The sequence below is a fragment of the Anomalospiza imberbis genome, chromosome 10 (assembly GCF_031753505.1).
Source record: "Anomalospiza imberbis isolate Cuckoo-Finch-1a 21T00152 chromosome 10, ASM3175350v1, whole genome shotgun sequence".
Classification (NCBI taxonomy): domain Eukaryota; kingdom Metazoa; phylum Chordata; class Aves; order Passeriformes; family Viduidae; genus Anomalospiza; species Anomalospiza imberbis.
Genome location: NC_089690.1, coordinates 20,408,517 through 20,434,666, shown reverse-complemented (window position 1 = coordinate 20,434,666; position 26,150 = coordinate 20,408,517). Strand labels below are relative to the sequence as shown.

Genomic DNA, 26,150 nt, shown 5'->3' with positions numbered 1-26,150 from the left:
TATCTGCCCTGAGAGGATGTAAAAATGGGAAGAAAGATGGCCCAGGCATCTGAAGGCAGGAGGGAAGGCAGCACATGAGACTACAGCTTCATTAAAGCCCGAGCCAGCATGTGGGCTGGAGAGTGAGCCTGACCCCAAGCTCCCGGCACAAGGGGATCATTTCCCCCGGCAAAGAAAACCAACTAAATAAAACATTACTGCTGTGGAGAGAGGAAATATAGATTCGCAATTCGATTTATAGAAGGGCATTAATATAATCCAGGCTACAATTTCAATTAAGGGACAGCAGCAAACTGTGAATAGTCTATGATGGCATTAGAGTCCTACAGACAGATTTACAACCTCATAATCCATTCATTTTAACTAATCCATGTTTACAGTCTCCTCATAACAGCATTATTCATATGGCAATCTTTAAGCAGCTCCCTCAGTATCAGGGATAATTTCCAGGAGCAATGCTGCAGCAGTGTTCATGCCTGTGTTTACACAGGGCACAACGGGTGATGCCACCCTGCCCTGTCACACTGAGTCCTGACAACTGATGAACCACAACCAACCCTGAAACCTCACGGATTTTTTCCCTCTTCCCTTTTCCCCTGAACACATTTTTCAACTTTTCCCCAAGCTTCCCTCCTCTGAACCACAGCCTTGATGTAACAAAGCACAGGTTTTTGTTTTTGTTTTTGTTTTCAAAGCAGGGTCCTCCTCACGCTGCCAACAAATGCGACAGAACATTCACTCCCAGGCCCACCTACTCAGCTCTGCTACACTTAAGCCAAGATCACAATTCAAGGTTGCACATTGTTGTTAAGCCATGGTTACCAAACCAGGAACAAAGCCTCCCTCATCCAGCCCAGTGTTCTTCCTTCTCATCCCATGCCAGGAAAGCACTGCAAAACCCCCTCTCTCCCCTGTGCACAAGGCATGGGGATTCAGTGCCCCTTCATTACCAGACACCTTTTCAGAGCAGGAGCTGTACAATCCTCCCTGTCCAAGGGGGTTGCCATTGTTTGCTGTTGCCACCTGGGCTTTGCATTACAGCCCTGCCTCCAGTTAAGGCCAGACAACCAGCTCTCCTCCAGCATTAACACCAGCCCCATGGCTCCACTGTCTTCACTGCAGGAATCCTCCTCTTCATCCTCAGAAACCTCAGAGCCTCAAAACTCAGCCTAAACCTGCCAACAAACTCCACTGCACTTCAAGGTTTCCTGCACTTAGGAATAACATGAAATGCCCTTGGAAAACCCTCAGTAGAGTCCAGGGCCAGATCCTGGCACTGCCTTGGCACCAGAGCAGTGGTGGAGTCCCCATTTCTAGAGCGATGTAAAAGCTGTCCATACAGCTTTTGTGGCACTTGGGAACATGGGTCACCTTGGCAGTGCTGGGTTAATGGTTGGACTTGATAGTGTGAGAAGGTTTTTCCAACACAAAGGACTCTGTGATTCTACGATTTTAGATAAAAGACTTGGCCTTTTAAATACTTTGTGGATGATTTAATACACACTCCTGCAAAGCAGAAGCCTCCCCAGGAACTCTCAGAGGAGTGAGAATTGGATGGCTGCAGGGAGGCACAGAGGGCTGGAGGGATGCACACAGTGGGATGCAGGGCTGGGGCTGGCGAGGGGTTTTACAGAGCTGCTCTGCAGAGGGTGAGACCACCATGCCTTACAACACAAGCTCCCCGCCTGCCTCGCACAGGCTTTCAGTGACAGCAGCTGCAGGAAGCTATTTATATCCTGTCTCCATCACCTGCACGTGCCCCTCCTGCATTTTTCCAGCAATTTATCTGGGGCCAGAATTTTTTCAAACCAATTCAGTAGCAAAGTACCCCAATTCAAGGGACTCTGACACGTCTGGAGTGGATTTCATGCCTGCTGCAGGTGTGGCCCAGCTTTGGTGATGGTGTGCAAAATAATTTCTTTTGAAGACTTGGCCAAGCCAGTGACACCTAGTCAAAGACACAGCCTGGCATCCTCTCCCCTCTGGTGCTACATCCTGGAGTCCCCAGGGATGGGCCCTGCTGCTGCTCCCAGCCTGCCTGTCCCACCGTGGTGCCCATCCATCAGCTCACACCCCCTCCCACCCGCAGCTCCATCTCTCACTCCTTCTGCCAGGAGAATGTGAGTCAGGTTATTTTATGCTTCCATTCCTCAAAGGCTCATATTATATAAAAAAGATGTTTTAAGTGCCTCAGGGTGTTTGGTTCCTCATTACTTCATAAAAGTGACATTAATAGCCAAGGAAGAGCACTGCCGAGTGCAATTATGGATGATGTTCCAGGTATGAAAGCTGTTTGGAGCCTGCTAATGTTTCCTAATTATAAACCTTTTGGCACAGGGAGAGGGAAGGCACGAGCAGGAGGATGGAGAGCAGTGATGGGGCTGAACCCTTCACGAGGAAGGAGGACAGGAAGGGAAAGAGAAAGCATGGAGATGGAGACAAGCTCCATCTTCACCAAGGCCCAGGAAGGATGCCCAGCCTGGCTCAGCCAGACAGCGATGCCCTGGCACTCCACACCAGCTCTATGGGGCACTGCTGTTCCCACTGTGACTCCTCTGCCTTCCCACCAGCGTTTTACCTCTATAAATAGTGGGGTTAAAAGCTTGGACCTCTCCTAGATCACATAAGGGTCAGCTGGACAAGTGGAACTTACCCCTGAAGGCGGGTTGGCGGTCCAGCCCAGCTCGGCCGTTGCCGTCCGCGTATCCATCAAAGTTTCTGAGGAAACAGAAGAAAAGGAAAGTAATTATTCCCTAAGTTTTCCATTACTTTATGAGCACAGAGACGTGGGAAAACACTAAGTGGCTTTCCCAGAGCATGCACCTGACCCTTGGAGAGCTCAGCAGGTGCCCTAATGGACTCAAGGCAGATTTGCTCTGGAGCAAACGTGCAGGACAAGACTCTTTGCAAGCAGTCATGGCCTGAACCCAGCTCACACTGCCAGCTCTGACCCTTCCCTGCCCAGGAAAGGAAAATACTATCACCAACACAAAAAAACCCCTAAAAATCAAACGATCCTGTATTTCACAGAGTCACATCATTCCCTAGTTTTAGACAGGGGAAAAAAAACTAAAACAACAGAACACAACAAGAATAATAGCGAGAGCAACACCATAAAGAAACAGATGGGGAAAACCCTCCAGGTTTTATTTATTTGTTTGCAGCAAGCAGACATGCAGATTAATTGCCTCAATTCCTGCATCCCGACCAAACAGGAGGAGATGTGCCGCTGGCAACTGGCAGAGCTGAGCATCCCCAATCCCTCCCCTTTCCTGCATGGTCCCAGGTACTCACAGCAGTGCCAGGAAAAGAGGTGCAACCAGAGAAATAAAGGTCAGGAAATAAAAATCAGCCCAGGAATCTGTGCTGCCGCCGGGCTGCTGCTTTTAATCTCTCCACGGCTGCTCCAGCAATCACAAGCGGGAAACAAGGCTCCGATTAATCTTCCAACCCCTCCCTTTGCCGGCCGCTCCAGGATGCGAAGCTGGAGAAGCGTGACCAGGAACTCCCCACCCTGACAAGAGTGACAAACGCTCCCAAAACCCCTCCCAGGGGTGAGCGTGGCCTCAGGGCAGGGGAGCAAGGCAATCCCCAGGCATGGAGTGAAGAGGGGCTGGGAGCTGGCAAAGCTTCTGCACCTCAAACAGGTCCCAGGATGCTGCAGTGGCATTGCCAGGGGTGTTCAAAGCCCACAGCCCCCCTGCTTTGCATGGAGCCAGGCTGTTCCTGCTCACAGTGCCCTTGGAGAAGAGATGTTTCACTCCTGCTCCACTTGGGAAACAGAAAAGCGTGGTGACCTTCACGCTGTCACACGCCACATAAGAGTTTTGGTCATTTTCCATTTGGCAGAGGGCAGCTAAAAATGAAGTATCCCAGCTGCAATTCCTCTCCAGCCTTGAATTATGGAATCCAGGAATGATTTGGGTTGGAAAGAATCTTAAAGCTCACCCAGTTCCACCCCTTGCCATGGGCAGAGACACCTTCCATGATCCCAGGTTGCTCCAAGCCCTGTCCAACGTGGCCTTGGACATTTCCAGGGATGCAGAGCAGCCACAGCTTCTCTGGGAAGCTATGCCAGTGCCTCACTACCCTAACAGGGAAGGATTTCTAAGATCCCATCCAACCCTGCCCTCTGGCAGTGGGAAGCCATTCCCCCTTGTTCTGTCACTCCAGGCCCTTGTCAAAATTGGGCCAGGGGCTTGTGCTGCAGACCTCAGTAAGTTTCTACTCTCACCACCCTTCACCTTCCCACCACCTCCACACCTTCCTTCCCTTCCAAACAGCCCAGCCCCTAATTAAACAGCCATTAATCCTTGCAACAGCCCTTCAAATGAGCAGGAAGATGTGTACAGGCATAAATGGGCGTGGAGATGGAAGTCACAGGCCATGCAAACATCTCCCAGTGCCCCGTGCCACTGGGCTGCATGGCAAGGCATGATCTGAGAGCCCCTAAAACACTTGGGTGTTCTCTCCCAAAGCAAACAAGGTGTCCTTGTGCCACGCAGGGGAAACTGAGGCAGCACAGAAGAGGGAGACACGGGGACCATGGCCAGGCTGGGACCCAAGCTGGCTCATCCACCCTCTGTAAACGTAAGGACAGGCTCCACGACAGGAAGGGCACTTCTTCCAAAGGTTTATTCAGAAAGGCTTTTCACTCCATCATGTCCCTTCCTGTCCCACACACTCACAGCTTCCTTCCCCGGGCTCTGACAGAGGAATGTACTTTTGATAAAGCACAGCCGCCCGTGGGACGGCAGCACGCGAGGACCAGCCCTGCTGCGGGATGATATTCACCAGGACCCCTCCCAAAGTCTCACCCCTTCCCTCCTCCCGAGTTCCTCCCCAAAGGCTCCACATTCTGGAAGAAAAGCAGGAAGGCACAGCAACAATGCTGAGGAAGACCTCAAAATAACTAAGTAAATAGAGAAATTAATTAACAATAAATTAATAAATGGAAAGAAACCGCAGAGAAGCTTTCACTTTGGATGTTTCTGGAGTCCCTGGGTGATTCTGTGGCCGGTGACCAGGGAGGTCACATTCAAGAAGTTTCCACCCCAGAGGCAGAGCTTGTGATGCAAAATGTGGAATATGTAAGGTTTTCTTAAGAAAGGGTGTTCATTAATGTTTGATCTTTATAACTTTCAATCTAATCAACAAGAAAGGAGATTTAATCTGTGAAACAGCGGCTCACAAGCTCTAAGTGATGCCCAGGTGTTGGGAAGAGAAATCCTTTCCAGTAGAATTGCCTTGTTAAGGTCTGGGGCTCCGCGTGTTTCAGTGATCTCAGTCCTAGGGGAGGTTGACAATGCTTGGGAAGAAGGATGTGTGTGATGTGCCACTGAGAGTGGGCACACAGAATGCAGAACTTGGAGGCCACAAGGACGTTTGGCAGAACCCCCAAAGTAAGGAAGAAACTGATAAAGCCAACCCAGCAACTGTGCTGAAATCAGCCCCAGCTGAGTAAAAGGTAATTCTGGCAGGGGCAGGTAATGACCAATGACTCACAGACCACTGACCCAAGAAAACACTGACCCAAAAGAAGAGAAAGAGTGATCATGTGGACTAATTAGCATGAGAAACAAGATAGTCATCAACCAACGGAAGACAGAATATTAACTAAAGAGAATATTGTAGCCAACAAATGCTAATTCTTTTGATAGCTAAAATGTATAAATAGTAAAAAGCTTTGATAGTTGGAGTGCTTGAACACCACCAAGCATCCAGGCTTGGGCAACTCTGAAATAAATAATCAATCTCTCTCTCAAGTGTGTAATTATTGGCTTGCTGCATACTGGATCCCATTTTTGTGAACAACATTTGCACTTCCATGGCTCAATGTTTCCAAAGAAATTTGCAAAGCAAAGGAAAAAGAAGGCTGAGAGCCTGACCCCCTGTAGACCTTCTCCTGCACAGATCATGTCCTATCTCCCAAGGGCACTGCCATAGAGAAGATCCATAAACTGGAAAAATGGTTAATTTGGGAGTTTTTTGTTAAATACAATAAGATGGTTAAATCCCCCTTCGAGTTCAAATTCCTGCTGAGCTCACCCAACCCTGTGACTGCAGAGGCACTGGCATCAGAAGGACACGGCTCAGCAACTTCCTATTGACCTCTCCTATTTCCTCTTGGAGGAAACCTTGGCTTTTACTTCATTTTCTGTGATGAAAAAGTGACACTGTGACCTTGGTGGGGCACTTACGGCCAGGCTGCTTGGGGCTGTGGCTGCTGAGCACCCTCCTTCAACAGGAGAGTGTACACAGATCCCAAATCCTTGCTGAGAAATGGGGAACAAGATAGAGATCCCAGCACCCACATCTGTAAAATATCCCTACAGGCTGGGGGACACAGGATCAACTCCCCACCTATCCATCACTTGGGACTGGGCAAGGAGGACAGCCAGGGAACACTGCTAATGAGGGAATTAGTGCAGATCAGTGCCTGAGCAGCCCTAATGAGTAGAGAAGCCATGTGGACACCTTGCACCTTCCATCCCACCTGCCTCACCCTTCCATGAGGACCAATCCTTGTTAATTGGCACAGGGTATTAATTAAACCCCCAGGGGAACATCCTTTCCCTGCACCTCTGACAGCCAGCACAGCATCATTGGCCAGGTCGAGTGAACCATGTCACCTGCCACCTGGATCAAGCAGGCCCACCATGCCAAGCTCCATGCCCAAGACACTGCCACCCCCTTTCCTGCCCCAGGCTCGCTCCTCCAGCATGTCCCTCCACACCTGCCCACCTGCACGTGGGCACAGCAGGTACCTGGGGATGCTCTGTCATCAGGAGGGAGCTCAGCACGCTCGCCGGGAGAAGTCTCCGGGATTGGAGGCTCCGCTGGCCAGGCTGTGACAGCCCAACCCCTCATTAAGGAGAGAAGAGCTCTGCTACTGAGAGCTGAGCTCTCTTGGAGTGAAGAATCTTCAGCTGTATACAGTAGATTTTCTTTAATGGACACATTACTTTAAACTAAGCCTTCACCATCTGTTCCAGTCCCTAATTATCAATACAAAAACAAACGTCTACTCACAATTACACTCGTAACAAGTAAAGATGCCAGCAATTAGAATGCACCAGCTTCCCTGTACCGAGCAGCGCTTCCATCTGGGATGGCACTCGTGTGATCCAGGCAGGGAGGACTCGCTGCTGTCCCAGGCTCCCCACACCCTCCTGGGCAAACCTGGTCAGAGACGATGCCTGCGGCAGGATAAGCTGCACCTCAGAGGAGTGAAGGATGGGCTGGCATCCTTCCAACAGCAAGGAAAAAATAAGTTATTTGTGTGAGAATAGGCTTCATCTCACACCAACTGATGCCGTCTTGCCAACCACTCTTCCCGCAGGACTGAAGCCTCTTCCAGAAAAACCTTTCTGAACTGTCCAAAATAAAGCAGAACTTATTTCCCAAAACTCCCAGCCTGAAACCCATATTTCAGACCTCCCAACGGCAGGTTCTTGCCGATCATGCCATGAGAAGGTGTCACTTTTTCCTAGAAGGGGGCAGGGTCTGGCTGCAGGCAGAGACACACAAAGGCCAACCCAAACTAACCCAACCTGATAGTGTTTTGATGCTGTTATCTGGAAAGAAAGAGATACACAACAAATTTTCTGCTCGGGGAGGCCACAAAGACACTTCTGCAAGTGCATCACTCCTCAATAATTGCCTCGGGTCCCTCTCCCCAAGCAAGGAACAGCAGCTCTCTCCCTCCTGCAAGAAGATAACGGCAGGAACCAGCCTAAGGCACTCGAAAGCAAATGCTTGGGCATATGTAGAGAGACACAGGCTTGTCTAAGACAACCAAGAGGAAAAAGATAGAAATTAAGCAAAATAAGGAGAGAGGAGGCTTGATAACAACAGATGGGGAGAGGGAGATTTGGAAAGTATGCCAGCTGCTGGAAATAAGCCCCCCAAGACACGTGGGGAGCAGGGAGGTGGGTGCTGATAGCTGAGCCTTTGGAGAGAGGGGAGATGGGAGGGCAGGTGAGTGAGGGGTGGGGCAGGGCACACAGGGCTCGGGTTTGGGGTGCAGGGGACGCTCCACAGGTGGGATCCTCAAGAGACTCATCCTGATGTGCCTCAGTAAGTGTCAACGGGGTCAGCGCAAAATCCAGCCCCAGAGCACATCCCTGGGCACCCCCAGCCCCACAGCTTGGTTTTCTGAAGGGGAACAATAGCAAGACTTCTTATCCATAAGGAAAGCACTATATTTTCCCCTCTATTTCACGCTCATAAATGCCAAGCTTGCTTCCTACCTCTTCCTACCCTTCTGAGAGCTTCAGCAAAATCAGCCCAAGGCAAACGCACAGCTTGGGAAGCTTCTGTCCAAGTTTGGTGACATTACCAGGGAAAGGGAATGACAGGGAAACAGCGCCAAGACACTTTATTCTCAAGCCTAGTACTAAATAACATTAACTGCTATGGTATTGCAAGCTCTGCCTTCCCAGGGCTGTTCTGACTTCAAGCCATGTCCACGTGCAGGTGGCACCATGGTGGCACCATCATCACCACTCCATACACTTGTGGTGTGCATCACCTCTCGATGCCAATGGAAGGAAAGTCCCACAGGTGCCGGCAGAATAATCAGAATTTAATTCTCACTGTTCCCATAGGTTAATTTATCCTCCACTCCACGCTGGTGAGATCTCACCTGCAGCACTGTGTCCAGCTCTGGAAGGACATGGGGCTGTTGGAGGGAGTCCAGAAGAGGCCAAGAAGATACCTAGAGGGATGAAGCAGCTCTGCTGTGAGTTAAGGCTGAGAGAATTGAGAAGAGAAGGCTCTCATATATTGGTGTTTCAGTACATAAAGGGACTCCAAGAGAGCTGAAGAGGAACTGTGGAAAAGGGCATGGAGTTACAGGACAAAGAGGAATGGCTTCCCACTGACAGAGTGTACATTTATGTTGGATATTGGGAAGAAATTCTCCCCTGTGAGGAACATGAGGCCCTGGCACATGTTGCCAAGAGCAGCTGTGGCTGCCCCATCCCTGGAAGGGTCCCAGGCCAGGCTGGATGGGGCTTGGAGCAACCTGGGATAGTGGAAAGTGTCCCTGCCCATGGTAGGGGGTGGAATAGGAACTTTACGGTCCTTCCAACCCAAACCATTCTGGGATTCTATGATTCCATGAAAGCATTCAAGCACACACCATGAAGTTGCCTGAGTAATTCCAGGTTCCTCTCTATGACCACACTTCTAACCACAAGTCCAGGGTTGCCTGTGCAAGTTTTTAATATATCCTGAAATTTATACTAAGCTGGGAAAAAGCAGGAACACAAAATCCATACAGTTCTGCCACAGGGATTGAGGCAGTGAGCTGCTGGAGGCACATCCCACCCAAAATGTCTTTTCTGCTGGGGTTCTCCCCATTTGGTTCCTGCTTGGAACTGTGAGGGGAGCGCTGCTGTGCTGGAGCCAGCACAGTTCCTGCACAGCAGGAACGCTGTGGCATCTCCCAGATGGTTTAATTACACCACTGGAGTGGCAGCAAAGGTACGAGCAGGATCAGCCTCTCCCCTCCAATAAGAGCTGCTGCTCTTCACAGCTTCCTGAGAGCACTGACTTCCCCAAGCCGCTTCCAGCATCTCTGTGCTTTCAATCAAAAATATTACAGCAACAACTAATTACGTCCCATCATTCCCAGGGCTCTCTGCCTTTAATGGTGCATTTTGCTGCTACAGAACGATGGTGGAACAGCTCTGGAAGTGTATAACGAGCTCTCCCCATCAATCTCCCGCGGGTTCGTTATGAAGGATTACCCACCGAGTAACAAACCCAGACACGGAGGGGGAGGATGCGCTAAACAACAACAAGTCAACACAAAATATTGCCTTCCTGTATTTTAAGGGTCTGTGCGAACCTCTCAGGAGAGAGGAGCAGCTCAGCCTGCTCTGCAAAGACATCTCAGCCATTGCCAGCATGAGGAGATCTGCGGTGGCCAAAAAACCCCTCACTTCCAGCTGGAATGGGAAGGAATTTCTATATATCAGGCGAGAAGGAGTGTGCTGTGTCAATTTGTGATGGGATGCATTAAGCTGTGGCTGCACAGCGCAGTCCCGGCCTCCTCCGGGATCTCCCGTCAATGCCATGGATTTCAGCGAGCAATGAAGATGCATCGCAGCAGGGCAGGCGGTAACTTAATGACGCTCAGATTTGGGGGTGTTTGCTCAGCAACTACAGAACAACTTTATCAATAAAGCGCTGCCTGCTGTGCCGCGGGATGAAACGCTCTAATTGCAAGTGGCAAACACTCCCCACATCAGGATACACTAAATTGAAATATGCTGGTTGATGTGCCTGAAAGCACCCAATCAAATACCCGCTTCCATTTTTGCACGGGTCCATGCATTCATACACATGCACGGCAAGAGAAAAACCCAGCCAAAAAAAGTTCAGGAGGTGATGCAAAGTCAGGACCATAGGGACCAAGTCCTGTTTACAACTCCCACTCCACCTCCAGCCCCAGCATCTCCCCTCGGTTTCCAGACTCCAAAGGGACTTGACCCAGCGTGGGTATGTGATGTTGGACAAGCTCAGACGAAGCCATACAATCCATTTATCATAATCCTACCGAGGAGAGAGACAGTAAATCAAAGAGACAACCCGCTTGCAAATAAATTACTGAGGGGAGGGAGAAGGGGAGAGGGATAGAGAGGAAAAGAGAGAGAACTGCAGAGGGAGAGATAAGGGAAAGGGAAGGAAATGACAGAGAATTACCCAGAAATGCACACATCACGGGAAAAAAACAAAGGGGACCAAATCAAATGGAAAGATAACAGAAAAAAGATAGGGCTTTCAATACCTTTTGTTTTCTAAATTGCAAACCTATTTTAGAAAATTTGGAAACAAGTTTTCAACTATCAGGAATCATTTGCTCCTGTCATGACAGAACCAGTTGCTGATATCACACTTTTTATAATTGCACACAGGCCCTGGACACCCAAAATCCACACACACCATACGCACGGGTCACCATCCATACATCGTCATTTACAGTTTGGCAACTCAAAGTCAAGCAGCAACAAGGGCTGAGAGAGCACTTTAATGAACACTCTGCCCCCACCCAAGACAGACCCAGCCACACCAAGGGCCCATTCAGGGCAGGCAGATGATGCAGTTGTCTTTCAGGAGAACATTTTCCAGAGCAATGTCACTCTGCATCTAAATCCCCATCCCTGCTTTCTCGAGGCAGGGTTGCCAGCAAACCTCTCAAAATGCCACAGCCTGTCCCAGAAATCACCATATGTCAGGCTTAGCATGTAACTCACTTCATCCTCCACAAGATGTGGAAGAGGAAGTCGGCCAACCAGGGATGGGCAGAGGCTCTCTGAGAAACCTTAACCTCCAAAAATCTTTGTGAGACTACCTCAGAGAAGGTCCAGCTAAATGGTGGAAAAGGCCTGGTTTAAAGGAAAGATCACTTAGGTTGGCAGAGCACCCATCTGCTCTTTAGTATCCATGAGGTCACCCCTCAGGAGCACAGGGCAAAGCAGATGAAGGCTGAAGGTCGGGTGCCTGAGGATACTCTGTCCCTTGTCCATGTAGTCAGGTGGTTCCAGCACAGGCTGGGCACAGCAGCCTCACATCACTGGACTCTTTGGGTGGAGACCAGCTGGCTTGGACACCCATCTCACCAGCCGAGAGAACAAGGAGGATCCAGAGCCCCAACCCATCGTACATCCTGGGGAGCACCAAGTCTTGAGAATAATCCAAACATTGTTGGGTAATAATGCCAATAACTTCCTGTTTTCCACTACTTTTCCATAGCTCATATCTTGGTCAAAATCCAAGTACCCACATGGGCTGCATGTGGTGTGCTCCAGCCAGGTTCAATGGAAGCAAGTGAGCTCACTCATAAGGACATTCTGCCAGGAGCTCCCCTCTTGGGAAAAGGGAACTTCATCACACTATCAGAGAGCAAGAAACTCCAAAAAGAGATAAAAAATAATAAATACAAGCAGCATGTGAGATTTTGCAGACAAGGGCCATTTGAAGCCTAATGAGTTTCGTGGAAGTGGGCTCCTTATCAGCTGGGATTCCCTTGGAAATGAGAGCCTCTAAATACAGAATTAGTCATCTGAGAAGACAGAGCTGCCATAAACATCAATAGCATCTGCAATTACACGTGCTAGGATGAATTACAAGGATCCACAGTCTTCATGCCTCGATCCACAGGACCCATGGGATTGCAGGGGATCTCCTAAGCAGTGGGCTCACATATGTCTTACAGGGGCACGGGCTTGACTCCAAAGCCAACTTCCAATGCTGGAGTACAGGGGGTGCACTGAGCCTTGGTGAATTCATGTGCCAGACCTGTCCCCGCCTTTTCCCACAGCTCTCGTTCCCCGCTGGATTTATTTTGCCTTACTCCAGGGTAGCACCGCCTGTGAGGAAAACTCTAAAAATCAAAACATTTATCCTGCGTTTCCCTACACGCCTTTATCACATCTTTAGAGATTCAGGATGAGTCACTGTCTTGGACCATGTTCTCCAGAAAAGCTTCACATTCACTACAAAAACAGGCGTCTCATGGAGCCCTAACTCTGAAATGCCAGCCCTGCTGTCAGAGAGCCCTAGCGCCCAGAGCTGCACCTGGCACCCTCCAGCTCCTATTTACTAGATCTTATTTTAAAATGTCACAGGGATTCTACGTGAGCCACAAACATGACAGACTGCTCAGAGCAAGCACTGCCAGGGGACTCAAGCTTAGCCCGGGCATAACTGTTCCCGGCGCAGCCAAGGGCTTGGTGTTTCCCCCGTCGCCAACACTTTTCACCCTGGCACAGACCAGCTGCAGTCACATTAATCCTCTATTTTTTAATGCAGCTTCTGACACATACTAAAGCTTTCTAGGGGGCCAGCCAAAAATTTCATGAGTAAGTAAGAACTAAAAAATAGCATTTCTGGTCCACCCATGCACAGGGGATCTCAGGGGGAGAGGAGGGAAAGCAGCAGGGCAAGAATGGAATCACACCGGGATGCTCCAGCTGCACTGGAGATGACATGGAGATGCACAGGGGATCTCAGGGGGAGAGGAGGGAAAGCAGCAGGGCAAGAATGGAATCACACCGGGATGCTCCAGCTGCACTGGAGATGACGAGTGATCCACAGCTGCGGGAGCAGAGTCGTCAAGGGGAGGAGGTGGAAATATTGAACCTCAAATGGAGCAAGCTGCAAAAGCGCCGGCTCCCGCACCGCCCCCCAGCCCGGCACCGGCCGTGCCGAGCATCATGTCTCCGGCTTCTGCACCATATGGAGTCAGCTCGGAGTGCAAACCAGGCAAAGAGCAATAAATCTGTGCCACCACAGCGGCACACGGCTGCCGGCAGCACAGGGAAGCCTCCGTCAGGACATGGATGGGATTGGGGTAAGGCTCTGCCTGCATCCCTGAGAATGTCTTGGTGGAGAAGCCCATCACCCACTCAATGCCCCCCACCATTAAAAAGGGACATGGCAAAGCCAACCAGTCCATTGGAAAGGGCAGAGCACCCCATCAGCAGACCCTGCTGGGTTCTTTGCTCTGGCTCCACATACAAATGCCCTGGAATTCCCAAAATGCGCTGGAAACTCATCCTGGGCTCTCCCAGCTTTGTCTTTGTTTGTTTTTTTTTTTCTTCTTCTCCACTTTTATATTTAGACAAAACAAGCAGTGGCCAGGATCTGTAACCATCCTGCAACCTATGCAAAAAGCTTTCCTATCGGTCTGAGCCACATTTAGGTATTTACACACACAGCTGGTCTGCTGAATGTTTGCCGAGATTTCCGAACACCCATTCACACAAAGTGCCAGCTCCAGCAGGCCAGTGGGGCTGGGTTAAATCCTTGCCCAAATTCACCAACAACGATGAGCAACTGTAATCACCTTGGAAGATGCTCTTCAGCAACAGGGGTTCAGGACCCTTTGCTGTAAGCTCATGGTGCATCATCCAAATGGTGCCAGAAGCAGTGGGCAACCAGCTGCCTGCCCCCCAGCTCATGCCAGCACAGAGGCAGCAGCAGAGATCCCCCCATGCCAGGAGCCTCTTCTATGAGAAGGGAAGAAACACGAACACTACTCTAATTCAACCTTAAATCACAAGATTTTGCTCAGCGCCATTCTTAGGCCGAGCTTATCCTGCAAGCCGCAGTGCCCAGCTGAGTTGCTGCATAGCCACAGCTCCCACAGGCCCTGGGGGTGAGGAAGGGGAGAAGGAAGAGGACGATGCTGGCAGGAGGTGCCACTTGGCAGCCAGCCTGCCTGGCACACCCCTGCCTCCAGCCCCAGCGCCTCCACAAGCTGGGAAAAGGCTCCAGCATGAGGATGGCCATCTGCATGCCGGGAGCCGTGCCAAAGCGGGTTCAGGGATTTTTTCTTCCCGCCTCTTCCTCAGGACAGTCTCCTTCCCAAATGCTGACTTTACACCTGGGTGACACCTCACCAAAAAACTTCAGCACAGTTGCAGGAGGTAACCAAGGAGAAGTTCCCCAGTCAGCCAGCCCAGTCACTGACCAAAGCCCAGGAAGTGCCTGCAACCTGCTGCAGGTGAGGGATGGTCCCGGCACAACCAGAAGTGCTCTATTTCATGCAACACCAGCTCTGCTCATTTTTAAAGCATTGCTCGTTGATGATAAAGTTCCCCTGAAGCTCATCTCCATACCCACCTCTTCTCCTGATGACGGTGACCCATCCTCCCTGATTGTGGTTTCCTTGCTGAAATAAATCACTTTAAGTGCACATTGTGCTCAGGGTCTCATTACTGTTCATCATCTTCTGCGCAACAGAGCTGTCACATCCTCACAAACTCTGTCACCTGGGCGACACAGGAGCCATTTGGGAGGGCAGGCAGGTGGGAAGAAAGCGCCCAGGGCTTGACAGGGTACCAGCTTCCCATTCCTCTCATCTGCAGCGTTTGAATAGCGGGCTCGCACCCCTTATGGCACAAAAGCTCAGGAGAACAAAAGCAAGAAGGAGCAACACGTGTCCAAGATGGGATCGGTGCCCCAAGGCCCCACATGGATGGTAGCAGGAGTGGCACATGTACCTTGATGGCCAAGAGGGCCTTCCTTCGGCGAGTTATGTCCCTGCTAGAAAGCCCCCTCCAGAAAAAGTGGAAGAAACTCTCCTCCCCCAGTTTGCAGTAGAAACATCTAAAGAAGGGAAGGAGGAAGAGCCAAGCATGGCGGCAGCAAGACAGTTACCAATCCTTCTCCAGGTGGATTCTAGGCAGCACCACGCTCATTGGTGATGAGCTGCCTCATCAAAAACGGGTGCTTCCAATCTACAAGGTTGCTCCAGATCAGTCCAGAACAGAAGACTGGGTCATGCTGCACAGAGTAAATTAAAAGCTCTTTGCCAAAACTCCACAAGGACCCACCAGACAACAGCAACACAAAGGCACCGTCTGCCTATCACATGACTTTTGAAAGGCAAACATGCAGAAGGAATAAAGGGAGTGATTAAGGCTGCTGCTAATCTAGGAGTGTCCACAAAGATGGGTCTGCTGGGTTTTTATCAAGGAAAAGTGTAAGTACCACCAGCCCCAGATGGCCAGTGGTCCTGTGAGGGCTGGGACCAGCCTGGAATGAGAGGCCAACTCACACAGCCAGGAAGGAGCTGCTCACACATAGCCATGTGGCCAACTCCTGCATCAGCACAGCTCCCTGGGGAAAGAGTTGTTTCCCAGCCTGGTATTTGGGATGGTGCAAAGGTTTGGGTTTCCCACCAAGTACTTAACACCTACAAAAATCCTGGAGCACGGCTGTGGAGAAGACACGCTGCTCTCACACCTTCCTCAAGTTCAACATTCACACTTGTCTAAAACTCTTCATCTCACTCATCCCATCACATGTTCACAGGAAAACTCCTCTCACTGCTCCGGTGACCACGGCAGGAGAAGATTCCCAGAAATGTAAGTAGGAGAAAAACCCCGCAGATGCAGCAGGAGAAGACCCCCAGACACGTCATCCATCGCTGCCAGGAAGGATTCCCCAGGTGGTTCCTGGGGCTCTGCTCAGCTCTCCCAGCATCCCAACCCACCATCCCAGGCATCCTGCTGGAGCCTGGAGACCCCCGTGCCCCCTCCTCGCCCAGGGCACTCGCACACATGTTCGCACACGCCGGCACGGAGCAGGAGGGGAAGGCAGGCTGCAGGAATAACACAGGCACACAAACAAAAGAGCACAAGCCATTAATCTGGGTGAACCAGAGGAAATGAAATCATTATGTCTGCAGCTACAACATCCCGAGGAACAAATTTCCTGCCTGGATAATAAATGGATTCTTTTGTTTCACATTGGCCCCAGCCACGTGACTCTCTTGGCCTATTCCTCATCCAAAACATCTTGCTGTATAAATACCCAGACGGGTTTGAATTTCAGCTGCTAAAAATATGTTTTAATTATAATAATATATAATAATAATAACAAAAAAAAATCTGGATCTACAGGCTCCCCTCGCCTCCTAAACAACCTCTGAAGACTTTCCAGCAGGCAGGCAAGCAAACAAAAAGTCCCAAATTGCCAAAAACAGCTGAACAGTACAAATGCAGCCTTTAAAAAATGACTGAGGCACCTGAAAGCAGCTCCAGGTTAATACTTGCAATAAATAATCCCTGCCAGAGTGAAAAATGATGGGTGCATGAAGATTTGAAGCACGATGGCCCAGAAGTATCTCCTAAGTACCTCCCAGCAGCAGGACGGAACCAAAGCCACAGAGCATATCAATGACAGCTCCAACTTTGGGGCTGTGCAGCTTTTCTTCTGAGCCAGGTTTTCTTCTGGTGGCTCACTAGGGCTTGGGATTTATCCATTGCATGGATGTGGGGAATGCAAGATCTGGCCTCATCTGGCTTGGCAAGGTGCTCCTCAGCTGCAGGAGTCTCCAGGGATGCAGACCTTGAAGAAAGCTGCATGAATGACTGGTTGCAACTGTTCCTTTAATCTGCAACTCCATCACATCACTCACTTAAAACCACTTTTGCATCTAATTGCATATTTTGCTTCTGCTTTCAGCTTCTTTTTGCTCGCCTTCCCAGCTTCACCAACACATTGCAAGCACTGCAACAAGTTTCAAAACAAGAAGCGGTTTTGAAGCTAAACATCAAAGCGCCTTGGTGCACAAAGTCTAAATTGTTTGGATGTTAAAGAGAGACCTCCACACAGGGAAACAAGCTCAAAAATTCCCTCCAGCTAGCAGGCAGCCACGGGAAGAAGATCCAATCAATCCCACCATGCTCAATCACAGCTCTTACTCAGGGTTGGACTTGTTCTCCCATCATCCCAAACACCCCAGCATCCAATGACTTCCCTTCAATTCCACACACACACGTAGAGGAAACCTCTGGTGCATCACACTAGCAGAACCTCAATTTTGTTCTCCTTTTAGGGTCATCTTTAATTACAATTATATTTTGGATGCCAGGGAAAGGGTTCAAGAACAGTTGCTGCCCCATTTCTGTTGCTTATCGCCACTGTTACTTCAAGGAAGGGGGGGGGGAAGAAAGGGAAAAAAAAAACAGTCCTTGGAAACTAAATATTTACACACCCACATAAGCTAATCCCAGCAGATCCAAGGGTGGGAAGCCTATTTAAAAAACATCCCTAATTACTTTCCCATTTTAAAGGGAATAATCTGGCCATTAGCTCAAATGCTTTACTTAAGTAATCACTTATTTTTCAAGAGGAATAATCTTCTGGTGTGTGCACAGACAGGACAGGGGACTGAGAAACCATTTTTATACCCTTTCCTCAGGTACAGCTGCTAACAGCCAAGTGGCATGGAGGGGTTGACGGAACCGAGGGGAGTCAGGAACTCAATGCATGCCACCCTTGGGAGGCCACCCCTGGAACATGGACAGAGCCACCTCATGCCCTGACACCTTGCTGGTCTCTGCATTGCAGCACAAGGAAACTGTTTGGAAAAGGGGGGATTCTCAAGGCAACATAGGAAAGAAAAATGGCAACAGACACCAAACACCTCAAAAGGCCATCAGTCCCCTCACAATGATGCTCTGGCAAATGCCCCCATCCCTCCCAGCAGTGCCAGGAGCAGGGAAACACAGCAGGTTGATACTGCACAACACTGATTTATCAAGAGCATCTTTCAATCCCTTTTTGCTGATGTATTAACAAAACATTCTCTTATCAGAAAATAAAGTGGTTTCTGCTGGAAAAAAAAATGTCAGTATGTCAGTAATCCAGACACAGGGATGTATTGAAGGATTCTCAAAGTCCCCCTGTAGCAGCAAAGGAAAGAGCAGCAATTTGCTAATTGGCTGTTTGAGGAAAGGGCTGGAACCCTGAGGATGGGCAGAAGTTTGATTATAAGACACGCACGGTGGATCATTTAGAAAGATAAAACCGCGCTCGCTCTGCCGCAGCCAGCTATTAAAAGTGGAGAATGTTATTTCAGGTAATAAAGAGCAGGACCTGAGGACCAGCCTGGGAATTCAAATTTACAACTTGTATCAAATTCATCTGCTGTAAAACTCCACCTAGTTTATAAGTTTCTCACCAACTTCATAAAACATGTTTTATTATTATTGTTTTCTGACTCTCCTGCCTTAATAAAATTCTTCTCCCAGCCTGTGTGGGTGTTGCATTATAAACATTTGCACTTTGATTCATTCAAGACTGCAGAAAGCTTTCAAGGTAACCTATTAGGAATACTTTAAATGGTTCAAAGACATCCCAGTTTCCCCTGAATGCTGCAAAGCTTTAAAGAACAAAATAAAAACGTGCCTTGCTGCAAACCACCTCCAAAAATCTACTGGGCTGGTGACTCAGGAGATGGGAGTGGCCACACAGGCCAGCCAGGAGGGGTCCAGAGTGGGAAAACACAGGAGTTATCAGGGCACAGGGTAAGGTGGGCACCCACCCATCACTTCCCAAGCCCCCTTGCCAGGAAGCTGGAGGGACTTATTAACAAAAGATTCTCTTGGGGATGATGTGAGTGCATCCCACTGGTAAGAGGCAGCCAGACCACTTTTGGGGATGCTGCTGAGTGGTTCCCACTGGTGGGAGGTAGCCAGACCATCTTCCCACAAGTTAAGGAGCCGACCATGCAAAAGCAGGGATTTCCTCATCCCTGATCAGCCCTGCAAGCGGAGCCCAGCGCTGGCACACAAAGCAGGGCTGGAGGGAGCGTCCTTCTCAAAGCAGCCCCTTTTCTCCTGCCTCAGCCACAGCCCAATGAAGTTAAGGAGCAGCTTTCCACGGCTTTGAGCAGGCTCTGGAGGCAGGCTCTGAGCAGCCTCCCTCCCGTGGGCACACAGCAGTGCCGCCAGCGCAGCAATAACCCACGCACGGCATGAGAATGAAAGCTGAGTTTTAGAAGGATACCGAACACAATTAGCTCGTGCCCTTACAGCTTCCATCAGCCAGCAGCCACCTCCTCTCCTCCACCAAGTTGGCTGCAGCATCCAGGGGTCAGGGGGGCACTGCCAGCCCATGCACAGAGCTCGGGAGGGCTCGACCTGAGCTGGGTCCAAAGAAAAAGGCATTGATGCCTTTAATTCCTGCACAGCTGCTCCTTTTCTCCACTTGACTGAGCAAGAGGGAGGTTACCTGGCACAATGCACACGGCTCAAGGAGCCACACATCCCTCCCCAGGAAACACAGTACAGAACTGATCCTCCTTTATTTCATTACACCAGAAATTACCACTTTACAGTCCATCTCTGGTCACAATAACTTCATTGTATCTGACTTCACAGTGCCTCTGCTGAGAGCCTGACAGGCTCGAACATCTTAGACCCCCACCAGCAATTTCAGCTCAAGGAGCAAAGCACAGGCAGCAAAGGCCAGGAGATTCACCCACTTGTGTGGAGTGTCTGGAGAGCTTCGGCCAAACTCCACAGACTGGGGAAGAGCTCTGTGCTCCAGGTTCACTTGCAGCCAGGTCATGCCCATAATTTCCAGGACTAAATAAAAACTGCTTTAAAAATAATCACAGCAGAAGAGCAGGGATGGAGTGGCCACGTGGTGAGGGCAAGCACACCTATGGAGCAGCCTCTCCAGCTCCATGGGCACATCATGGGAGGGAAAGGTCCTGGAATAGTCAAAACCATTTCAAGAAGCACTTCTGACTGTACAATTGTGACAATTTTGTTACTTCCAAACACATTTGTTTCAAATGAAAAGCAAAGCCAGCATCAAATGGAGCACTCCAAGAGCATCCCACTCATGCTCTGTCCCTACATGTCCATCCTGTTCCTTGGGCATTTGGAAATAAGAAGCCACAGATTTTTGGTGAAAACACCAAGGTCAGCCCCAGACTGCCTCCACTACATCAGGCTGTCTCCCTCTCAGTTTCCCCCGTTCAGAGGGCAGGGAATGCCCAGTGAGCCCAGAGCAGCCCCCCACAGCTAGCCCCATTCTCCTCCTGTCCCCTGAGGACAGTGTTTCCCTTTTAACTCTTCTGCTGAGTTCCCAGTTTTCCCGGAGAAGATGTAATTCACATCCCTCTGCCTGTTCCGCAGTGATTTAATGTATTTTGAGCAAAATGCAATTATCCTCCTATCAACAGGGCCCTAGTGAGGATGATAATGAGGCAGCTCCAGCCCCGCGGCTACGGAAGTGGCTGAAGCCAGCGGAGGCCTCGAGTAATCAAAGGCCCGTCCCTGGCCTCTGATTGCTGAAAAAGACATGAAAAACCTCCATAAAACTTCAAACACGGCCGTTCCCTGCTCCATCCCTCCGCCCGTGGTCTGGTTTTAGCAGCAGGAGGCAAGTGACCAACACCAGCTCCGGGTACCCCCAGCTTCATCGCGGCCAGCCGCATTTTGGGTGTCACTTGCCAGGTCACCCACAGGGCCATCTACCTGCTGCTCAAAGCAGACACAGCAGCCCTGTTTGCCCAGGTTTTGGGGCTCGAGGAGAAGCAGCCCCCACCCTGAGCTGAAGGTGACTTGCCCAGGACACACAAATAAAAGCGTCCCCCTGCTCCGCCCTGCAAACAGGAAGGAGATAGAGAAAGGGAGGGAAAGACATGGACGTGCAACAGATCTTGGGCTTTGCAGGACTTCAGAGGCTTCCTGGGAGACAGCAGAGGCAGAAGCAGGGAGCATCCAGTGGGCTAAGCTGCCCATCCTCTCATAAAAATAATATATAGTCAGGCAAAGACACCAAAACTCTTCAGAGGCTTCCTGGGAGACAGCAGAGGCAGGAGCAGGGAGCATCCAGTGGGCTAAGCTGCCCATCCTCTCATAAAAATAATATATAGTCAGGCAAAGACACCAAAACTCTTCAGAGGCTTCCTGGGAGACAGCAGAGGCAGGAGCAGGGAGCATCCAGTGGGCTAAGCTGCCCATCCTCTCATAAAAATAATATATAGTCAGGCAAAGACACCAAAACTCTTCAGAGGCTTCCTGGGAGACAGCAGAGGCAGGAGCAGGGAGCATCCAGTGGGCTAAGCTGCCCATCCTCTCATAAAAATAATATATAGTCAGGCAAAGACACCAAAACTCAGCTGTGCTTGGAGCAATCCAAGGAAAATGCTGGCTGGGTTTGAGCTATCCAAAGCTTGGCTCCCAGTTGCTGCTGGGATGTGATACATTTGGTACCAGAGCATTGGAGAGGCAGGTGGGATGAGAGAAGGGCTTTTGAGGAGAGAGCATCATAAAACAATCCTTTGAAGTTGTGATGAAACCCTCATGAAGGATGGCAGGAAACAGCCTGGAAGTGAGGATTTCCACAGCCCCTTACCTATTCCCACCCCCCCCTTTTACTCATTGCATAACAAATGAAAGCTTCATCAGTTCCAACCACCAGTAACCCTGACTGGATGCCTCCCCAGATAATAAACATTTCCTTCACTAACTAATGAGCACATACCTGAGGCTCTACTGATGCCTAATTACTTGGCCTGGATATTTCAAAATTTAAAATAAATAAATAAATAAATACATAAAACCCTAGAATTCCAGAATGGTTTGTGCTGGGAGAGACCTTAAAGATCATCTCGTTCCAACCCCTTGCTATGCGCAGGGACAACTTCCACTAGATCTCAGTAATAACCTAAATAACCTTAATACTGTTAAAAATCACCAAGATTAATTTAATACCATATTTTTTTCTCCACCCATCCAGAAAGACCTTGAAAGGACTCATCCTGCTTATTAAGGGGAATGACTGAGAAGAAAAAAAAAGCAAATTAACACTCATCAATTAACTAAAACCAATCTTAACCCTCACCTCCTCCAAACGACTGCTTGCCATGACCATCCATTGCGACATAAGTGCACAATATGGAGATGTCAACCATGTGATGCTCTGGGACTCCCTTCCTCCCAAACCAAGACCATCCCTGGTTTAAGCTGGAAGAAGTGAGGCTGAAGGACACTCATCTTCCTTGTCCAGGGCTCAGCACAAGCCCCTTCCCCTTTGAACTGCTGCCTCTGTGATTTTTCACTGCAGGGTTCCCAGCAGGAACTTATTAAAGCCAGACCAAAGCACATCTTGCTTTAATAGTAATTAGGTCACCCTGGGTTGTGGGCTTAGCAGGCAAAACTATAATTATTTAGAAACATCAAGTTTAAATGCCAAAGAATCTTAATGGAGCTGAGCTAATTAACCAATTTCAACTAAGTAACTGATTAGCTTAAAAAGAAAAAAAAAGATAAATCAATGATCATAGACAACAACATTTTCCTTTAACAGCTTTTCTTGCAGCAATTCTCAATTGCACAAACTGAGCCCAACAACCCCTGCTAACCAAATATTATTGTAATTAAATATTCAACAGAAAGCCTCTTCAATTATTCAAAAGACTGATAACACTTGGTTATAATTGGGGTGGTGGGAGAGGTTTCCAGAAGCAGAGATTGCATGCACCATCCAGCTCTGGTCGCTGACGCAAACCCACGGGTCGTGGCATCAGCACAGGGCACCTCTCCCATGCCTGGAACCATCCTGGGGGCAGACGGATGCTCTCCAGCCCCAACGTGAGAAAAGAGACCAGATGGTGCACAGGCTTTCTGGATTCCTGTTATTAGACCAGAAATTTAGGGGACTAATGGCCAGTTTCCAGATTTCACACCGTTTTCCAGTGGTAGCCTTATTCCCCTGACAGAGGGCTGGGATGAAAAGCAGGCCCTGGTGTATCATTATAATTCACTAAGCAGCATTACCATAGGAAATTACAAATTAGCTTTTCAGCAAAGGATACGGACATATTTAGATTAGCCATAGAGAAACTACAGAACCTTCCAGCCCATTCATCAAAGCTCTTGTAGCTCCAACTTTCAGGGAAATGAAACAATAATAAATATTGAGCAGGGAAAGTTAATCTCCCCTGAATGCACTTCAATAATTCAAAAGTTGTGAGAAATAAATAAATAGAGCACGGATCCTTTTGTGCCTACAAAACACGTGTCCTGTTTTTCTCACTATTTCTCATGATGTGACTTGGTGGGAAAATGGATGGTGACCAAAATAAAAGAGCTCCAAAAACTCAGCTGTGGCTGTGAGCAACATTTACAGGGAAGGAGAGAGCCCATCCACACTTGCCACTTATCTGGAAAGCATGGAGCTGATTTGGGCAAGAGTTTGCTCCCGTAGTCCCTAAGGAAAGAAAGGGCTGTGCTGCCTCCTCCTGCTGTCTGCATCCCCTCGGTGTCCGTTCCCTTCCCTGCACGCTCCCAGGCAGCCTCTCGAGCTGCTCATTTTTGGAATGTCCATGTGTTCACCCCAAAAGCTGAACAATGCAATAACCAGCTCAGGGTCCAGGGGCCACCCAAGGTCCCAGCTCCTTCCTGAGACTACTCTGCCATCACTCCATCCTTTTCCACACCGTTCTGCTCCCACACCAACCTGGGACCCCTGTAAGAAACATTCACTCCAACCTTCTACCATTCCAGCTGAGGAGACGCCTTCCCGAATTGCCACCCAGCCAACATCCAGCCTTAACATTTGCCTTGCCCCAGTACTGATGCATGCATCAACCCTTGAGAGCTCTGCTTGCAGCAGAACAAGGTCAAACTGAAATGTGCTTTCAAATCTTAAGGAATATTTGGGGAAAGCATTCCCTCCCACAACCCCAAGTATTTACCCAGCCTTGCTGTGCTTTTAAATGGCTCCTCACACCAACGCTGTTTAGAGGGAACAAAGCACGACGGTGCCCTTTGGGCAGCATCACACAGTTTTGGGGTTCCTGCAGGAAGCCCTTTCCAAGCATGCTGAGCTCAGGGTACCCCCAGCTGGGAGAGGTAAAAACCAGCAGGAGCTGGTTGGACTTAGCCAGCGCAGTGCACACACACCACAGGAGCCTCCTCAGCCTTGCTCTGAGCATCACTGCCATCAGCCTCATCCCACAGCACTCCCACCGCACCAGGACCAGGGTCTCTGAGACTTTGCTGACCTGATTAGCATCAAGTTATCCATTGCCCAAGGTACCATTTCCCCCTTTTCATCAAATCTGAGCATTTCTTTAGCTTACAAAACCCATCTCCGCTAGAAACATCTATTGCTCAGCACCATAGCCTGGATCCAGATCCAGACAAACATATTTGACCTCTTTCATCATCCAACATCCATATTTTCTTCTGATTTCTAAGACCAATGGAAGGGTTTTATTCCCTCCTGTTGTGTCAGGAGCTGCACCCAAGATGGGTGAGAGGACACCTAGCAAACCATCTGGCAGCTCATGCCACAGCAGTCAGGGCTGCTCAACACACGGGAGAACATGCAGCACTCCAATATCCAAAAGAACAGGAAAACACAGACCTCACCTTCTCCATGAGCAGAGATACCAGGAATTAGTAAAAAAAAAGCAACATAAGCACCTGCAGTGTCAAGCCCTGTTCCATGACTTTACAAAACTTTCCCTTTAGGCTGACAAGATCTGGGCTCGCTCATCACGCCAAGAATAAGGGTTTTCCCCGTAGGGCTTTCTTTTTTCCCTCAGTTAGTCTGAGCAAAGAAAGCAAGAGTAAACGGACATCTGAATAGCAGCACTTGCAAATTCCCATGAAGGTTACCGTTTGCACTTGCAAATTCCCTCCTGCAGACTTATTTCTAGCTTCTCCTTGGGAAGGGCTCAGCTCGGGGTGGAGCAGCTGGGCCAGAGGTGGGAGCCCACAGGGTGCTGGTGCTCAGGGAAACTCCCAGCCTGCTCGGCACAGGCACCGCTCCGGCGCCTGGCAGAAGCGCAGGGAGCCCAAAGGATGCCTGCAACAGATGTGTGCATCCCGAGCCAACAGGGAGGAGAGCGGGGCAGGCACGGAGCACGAGCCAGGGACTCGCTCTCCAGTCAAACCCCATCCCTCCTCTTCTCCCAGGCGGCAGCTCTGAAGCCGGTGGATAAGCAGGGGAAGAAAACTAAGCTGGATTCACCAGCCCCAAGCAGAGCTTTCCACCTCCCTCCTGTGCTCTGCTTATCGTGATGCTGCAAGCACAGAGAAAAACCTGGGTTTTAAAAGAGCAGGCGCGAGGCAGGGAGAGGCTGGAGAGGCGAGCAGGCCAGGCAGGTGAAACAAAGTACGTGGAAGATCTGCACAGAAATGGTCATCAGCCCCACCTGACCTAACAACGGCTCCAACCCGAGTTAAAACATGTAACGTCAGTCCATTACCACCCTCTCTATATGCTAAATGGATTATATTTGGTTCAGCTAACATGAGAGAGAGCACGAGCGGCTCCTGAGTGATTGCAGGGTGTGGGAGAGACAGAGTGTTTGTTGCTGACATCTTCTCGCATCCTTCTTCCTCTTTACAAGCCACAAAAAAATTTACAAATTACTACAAACGTCCAGGTGTCCAGCAGAAAAGGGTCAGCTAAGCCACAGGATTTAGTAAAAAATCAAGGAACCATAAAAAAAGTCAGATAAGTGACTCTATTACATCCAGGTTCACATGCCACAGGCAATGAGTTAGCAAGGTTTTATGGTGAGTAACGAGAGTGGTTTGGAGGCAGCCCGTGCCCTGACTCCAGCTGCACCCTCCTCCCCCCTCCAGCCGGGTCCAGACCCCCAGACGCCTCCCCCACCATCACAGGAAAAAGACTTTTTGTCTCGTTGGCTGATTTGGGATGCAGGGAGCCATCCCTGGCTCAGCTGCCTCTGCAGCCCAGGGCAGAGCAGGGCACCAGCCGTGGCTTTGCCGTACTCTCAGAGAGTGCAGCCGGCGGATCCAGCCTCACCAATGCTCCAGGGGGAAAGCCATTCCCCAGGGCAGGGCAGG

The 26,150-nt window shown here is 49.7% G+C and overlaps 2 protein-coding genes across 3 annotated transcripts in view; both read right to left on the bottom strand.

Moving 5' to 3' along the window:
* Positions 1–26,150, bottom strand: part of CEP63 (centrosomal protein 63) — a 121,264-nt gene that overhangs the window by 354 nt on the left and 94,760 nt on the right. Inside the window, exon 14 of the transcript XR_011002717.1 lies at positions 2,654–2,718. The gene's annotated coding sequence lies outside the window, so the exon portion shown is untranslated. The remainder of the gene's footprint in view (positions 1–2,653; positions 2,719–26,150) is intronic.
* EPHB1 (EPH receptor B1) overlaps positions 1–26,150 on the bottom strand; it is a 77,078-nt gene that overhangs the window by 40,166 nt on the left and 10,762 nt on the right. For both annotated transcript variants that reach the window (XM_068201125.1, XM_068201124.1), the window contains exon 2: positions 2,654–2,718. In XM_068201125.1, the coding sequence (XP_068057226.1) occupies positions 2,654–2,710 (57 nt within the window). In that variant the 5' untranslated portion in view covers positions 2,711–2,718. The remainder of the gene's footprint in view (positions 1–2,653; positions 2,719–26,150) is intronic.